General features: G+C 37.2%; 1 protein-coding gene across 1 annotated transcript in view; it reads right to left on the bottom strand.

The window, feature by feature from the left end:
• Nucleotides 1-1,534: 1,534 nt before the first annotated feature.
• ME1 (malic enzyme 1) overlaps nucleotides 1,535-6,000 on the bottom strand; it is a 256,822-nt gene continuing 252,356 nt past the window's right edge. Inside the window, exon 14 of the mRNA XM_037004920.2 lies at nucleotides 1,535-3,195. Within this exon, the coding sequence (XP_036860815.1) occupies nucleotides 3,025-3,195 (171 nt within the window). The 3' untranslated portion in view covers nucleotides 1,535-3,024. The remainder of the gene's footprint in view (nucleotides 3,196-6,000) is intronic.

Here is a 6,000-nt window from a genome sequence, read left to right as displayed (position 1 = left end):
CTGCATGGAGACTACAGTTAATAATACTGTACTGTATATTTGAAAGTTGCCTAGAGAGTAAATCTTAAAAGTTCTTATCACAAGAAAAAGAACTGCATATATCTCTGTATGGGGACAGATATTAACTAGACTTATTGTGATGATCATTTTTCAATATAGACAAATATCAAATATCAAATCTCTGTTGTACCCTGAAACTAATATATGTTAATTATAACTCAACTTTTAAGAAATGGTGTTCATGGATGATGCTGTTACCTTCTCAAAGCCTTAGTGAAAGGAGGGTCACTGACAGATCCTCTTGGGATGCTTAGGGGGTCATTGGGATTAGGATGGTCTGACACCATCACATTCACTCCAACATCTGATTGACAACAAATCCATTTCCACTCTCCTATCTTTGAAAATCTTTGAATTCCCTTATATTTTTCCAAGGAGTGTTTACATTAATTTCATTTAATGTGGGCCATCATGAAGTCTACATTTCAGTTAACTAACTGAACCAACAAGTAGGACACTTCCAACTGCTCCAGGCAACACGTGAATGCAGAATCTGCGGCCAAGTGCACCCCTATCAATCAGTTCTGCCCAATCCAAAATTATACTTCTGCTTCCTCAGTACAATATTTTCAGAATCCCATGCATTTGTCCTCAGGTTTTGCAAATATAAATGAACAAAGTCAGAATTCTTTTGTTGTGAGTCTTCTCCTGCTGCATCTGCCTCTTTAATCATATGCCCCACAGCTCCTTTCCATGCTGAAGTCAGGTGTGTAGAGATAGGTGGAGGAATGTGCAGGGAGCTGGTGGTATACCGGGTGAGGTCATTACGGGTGTCAGCAAGGCAGTAACAACCTCTTAGACAGGAGAGTCTTTAATTAGTAATGAAGGACATGTCAACTGTTCTGGTTTGCCCAGGGCCAAGCGATTTCCTGGGACACAGGACTTCCAGCACTCAAACCTGAGCTACTGCTAATTCTACTTTAAGCTATAGGAAGTCCTCCAAATCCATCTCTGAAAAAGCAGCCACACTATCCCACAGTCCTGGATTTCTTTCCCTGTTACACTGTTTTATGGCAGCAGCCATTCATCAGGCAAAACCTTCCCATCCTTAGATAACGCATTATATCATTTATTTACTTCATGTTTGTGCTTTTGAAGTCCCAAAGACATTATATTTAGGCCTTTAAATCCATCTAAAGTCTACCTTTTTATATAGTGTAAAACAGTATCAGTAGATTCAACAAGTTACTTAAAATACCTACTTCACAAGATAAATCTAGGGACTACATTAAATAAGATAATGTGTACAGAACATGAAACCTAGTAAGTAATCATCTAGCACTTGTTTCATTATCTTTCTCTGAGGACAAGAAAGAAGCTCATCATCATAGCACACAAAAATCTTCACATGCAGTAAGTGAATGAAATTCATACTGAAATTAGTTACTAGAATACTTTAAAAACTCATAATACTCTGTCATATGACTGCCAAGACCAAGCACTATCATTTTTAAATGTGACATTTTAAGAAAGATAGTTTATAATTTTATGCTTTTATTTTAACTTTTTGTATGCTTTAATTTTGCATAGGTGAATACATTTAGTTAGAGCACAGACAACATGGAAAGAGACCAGAAACAGGCATTCTGGATCTTTTCAGGAAAACTATATTGAGGAAACACTTCACTAAATGTTACCTTCAAATACCACCCCTTCTATTCACATTTATGACAATTTGTGTAACCTTCAACTTTCAACAAAATCATAGTTATCTTGAACATCTTCTTATATTCTTTAAAAGCATTACTTCATAAACAGAAAATTCTCCAAATAATTCTACAATAAATAGCAAATGTTATTGCACCTGAACTTAAGCATTTCAAATTGTTTCCACTGGTTCAATTATTAGTTTCTTAAAGTAAAACTTGAAATTAATATTAATTTGTGGGCCGTAACTACTGAAGGTAATTAGAATTTTTTAGTATCAGACATAAGGGTAATTTCTAATATTGGAGAAGTAGTTACAAAACTTTCTCCAAACTCTGAGGAAAGTGAGTTTATTGTAACACGGTGAGCTCATGATTCTCTAAGCTAATCAAGGGGACATTCGGGCAGATCACTCAAGTGGGAACCCAGCTTGTCTGGAAACCACGCTCTTGCTCCAGATTCTGGAGATCTTTGTCTTAAGGAGTCTGCTCCACAGGCAGCCCTCTCTCGAGGAGCTTCCCTACTTTGCCCCAGCTCTGCCCACTGCTCAGGCTTTGCTGAGCGGAAAGGACCGACCTCAGCAAGGGGACCGCAGCCCACACTGGCCTGGGAGCACTGGCGCGGAGCTGAGGGACTGGGTGTTCAGTCAGGGGAAAGAAAGGAGCTTTCAGAAGGAAGGGATTTCTGACCGAGGATCATGGTGATAAGAAAACATAACAATGGTGAAAGAATATTAAAATCTAAGGCTACACAAGGCATTATAAGCAGCAATTAACTTTCTTAGAAATGTTAGAATTCAGTTGCACAAAAAGAACAAATATAATTTAGGATTGGAATAAAAATACCTGAGAAGTTTTTCTCTAGGCAACAAAATGTTGTGTCTGTTTTTACTAAATGTTCATTTATGCCTACATTCATTTCTACCTTTACTTAAAAAAAAGATTTTTAATAAAATGGCCAACAAAAGAATTAAGGGTTTTTACTGATCATATCAATTTATTACTAATTTTGGTCTTCCCATTAGTTCCCTATAAAAAAAGATTAGTTTCTCAGTAATAGACGCAATAATTTTTAAAGAGAACTTGGGCAAAGTAATTAAGATAGAAACCGTAAATAACCAGAAAATAAATGAAGCAAAATTGTTTAGTATGGTATTTACCCTAAAGTATATTAATATTCTTCCATCACTTTTTAGATTCTTAAAGTAAAATCATCTTAATCCAGCCTACTATGAATCATTATAAAAGATTCCAATCTTTAAAAATTATGAAAGACTTCAAGATCTTGTTAATGGAGTTAGAAATGTCAGCTATTATGCTATTGGTCAAGCTTGGTCTGTATTTTCTGCGCCTCCTCAGGCCAAGAGTAACAATCAGGTAGAATCTGGTCATAATCAGTGCTATACACCTGAGAGCGGACAAACGCTTCCTTGTCTGGGGGTTCAGGATAAACTGTGGCTGTCATTTCTTGGTAAGCATCTTTCACAATCTAGAAATAAGAAAAGAATATTAATTGTTTTAGTGAATAGAGCTGACGGTGAGCAAATACCAGAAGATTTTGTTTCAAAAATTAATTTATAATTCGTATCTTGTCTGTTTCCAAAAAACAAATTAGGTTGTATTATAACAAAAGCACACAAAGAGGATAGAAAATGAAAATGCACTTATAAAGCATATTGCAAGAGGAAAAAATAACACCAGTGACAAAGGAAAGTGTGAATAGCAGAGATTTATTCAAGTATGATCATACCAGGCTTTCTCAGGCAATCCAGTGGTAAAAGTCTTGACGTGACCCAACTGATAATTAACTTGAACTGAAGACCTTAATACTCCTGCTAAGTTTGAACTTAGACACCCTGCAGTTTCAAACACTACTCATTCTGACCGCAACATCCTACAGAACCTCTACCCCAGGGTCTCCGGCCCTGCTCGCCCCACCAGCCCCCCGGCCCGCAAGAGTGCCCACGGCTGCACCACGGGATCTCGCCCCGATGTCCGTGGGTTACATGCACCATTCTAGCCCCCAGTCTGGGGGAACCTCGGGGGTGGGCTCTCTCATGACTGTTTCCTGTGACGTCATTCTTTCCCCAACATTACTCGGGCCTATGTGGTTGTACATAAAAATGCTTTTATCATTTTTTTTGACTTTCTCTCTTAGTCCCCACAAGGCACTTTCAAACACTCCCCCTGTCAAGTCGCCATTTGATTTTCATCACTTTGCTGAGAAAATTTCCACTAATCAAAGAAAACAATCTCAATTTCCCTTCTCATCAATTCAAACTACCTCCTCTATATCTTTATTGTCTCTTGCCCTACTTTCTTTGAGAAAAATGTCAAAACTAATCATTCCATATATGCTCTTTAAATTCACTTCAGTTTAGACAGGCGATTACTGAGAAGCTGTTTGTATAATAGACTTATTTGGGTAAGTATGATTCTGAATAATATTAGAATGATTCAGCATCTCTTCTTAATGTACAACCATAAATCTATGAAAATTTATAAGACTGTCATATTATGGAAAAATGTTTATTAAAAAGGCAAGAAACAAAAGCATGCTTATGCCATGATTATAATGATGTTAGAAAACAAACAAAAAAAGGCTGGATGTAAGCACAGTAAGAAGATAATGATTATGTTAGAAAACAGAAATATCAGACATTGTCCTCTTTTCTGTTTTCCAAAGTACCTAATGAAGTGGTGTATTATTGCTTTTTAATGGCTTTTTTGAGGTGTAATTCACTAACCACAAAATTCAATCATTTTAATTATCCAATTATGTTATTTTATAAATTATGGAGCTACGTAACTGTTACCCCATACAGTTTCAATTTTGATCACCCCAAAAAGATCCCTTGTACTTGTTTGCAATGACTATATTACTTTTACAATAAAATGTATCATTTATTCCCTGACACAGACTGTATGGAAGTCCATCCTCCCCCTACTCCCAGGACACACTACAGCAATGATCCCTCAGTGAAGTCTTCACTCTCTCTTTTTTGTCAATGCCAAATTCTCTGGAAGAGTGGCTCATATTTTGATACTTTCCTAATTCTCCCTAGACTTCTGAACTTTTAATATTGAAATTGCTTCTGTAAAAGTTTCTGATGACTTCCTAATAGCTACATATAAGTCTTCATCTGTTCTTCCACAGTTTAGCTCTGCTGGTCACAACTCCCACCCCCAATCCTGAAATGGCATCGTCTCTAATTTCTGACTTGCTGCTTCACTCTGAGTCTCTACTTAAAATCCTGACCACTTCTCTTCCTCACTGGCTTCTTTCTTCTAGACAGAATACAAGCTCCTCTCTGTACTTCATTTTCTTTCCTTTCTACAACTGCTCTCTTGGTAACGCCGACCAGTCCTAGAATCTCACCCATAACAGATGTACATAAGTCCCACAGCTATGTGTCTGGCCTCTCTTTAAATCTACTTGTCAGATTCATGCAGGTGAACGTGCCCCTGAGACCCCAAACTCGCAGCCTACTCACATCATCTTCCTCCCTGAAGGTGATTCTTTGTCCTGGTTTCCCAGTGCTGTCCACGCACCCACCAGTCTTTCATCATTCTGGATTTAACAGCTGAGTCCTTCTTACTATTCTCTTACTTACTCTCTCCTCTAATCATATGCTCTTTTTCATTTAAATCTTCAAAACAAACTTAAAATGATAATGTACTTATACAGTGTTATAATTCAAACTAGTTTAAAACTAGTAGATTCAAATTAGTAGAAAATATGAGAACAGTCTTTCACAAATCAATAACCAAGCAAATAAAGTTCTGGAGAAGGATTACTTAGTTTTTGAAGCATCTACCTTCCATCAACAGGATAAATAATGATTACAGGAATCCTGAAATATGTTGTTTTAATAAACTTGATAACAGCTTTGATTTTCAACCAGAAGCAACTCTGCCTGAGGGGACACAGGCGATATCTGGGGACACTGCTGTCTATCACAATCGTGCAGAAGCATATAGTGGGCAAAGGTCAGGATGTGCTAAGCATTCTACCATGTTCCAGAAAACCCCCACAATCGGTATCCATCCAAAATGTACACAGTGCTGAGGTGTAATTCACTAACCACAGAATTTTTTCTGTCATAACCCTGAGTCATATTGCAGGTGGGATTTTAATTTTACAGAGATTCTGGATTATCTGAATCACCTAACCTCAGTGTTTGCTATCTCCAAACCATTCCCTCTCTCTAAAGTGTTCTTAACACTTATATTAAGTCTTCTTAAGCCCTAATTTAAACATGTAACTTCCACTAAGGACCGACCTATGTCACCA

Source organism: Manis javanica, chromosome 13, assembly GCF_040802235.1.
Source record: "Manis javanica isolate MJ-LG chromosome 13, MJ_LKY, whole genome shotgun sequence".
Lineage (NCBI taxonomy): Eukaryota > Metazoa > Chordata > Mammalia > Pholidota > Manidae > Manis > Manis javanica.
Note: the sequence above shows the minus strand (reverse complement) of the source record. Positions and strands in the feature narration are given on the sequence as shown.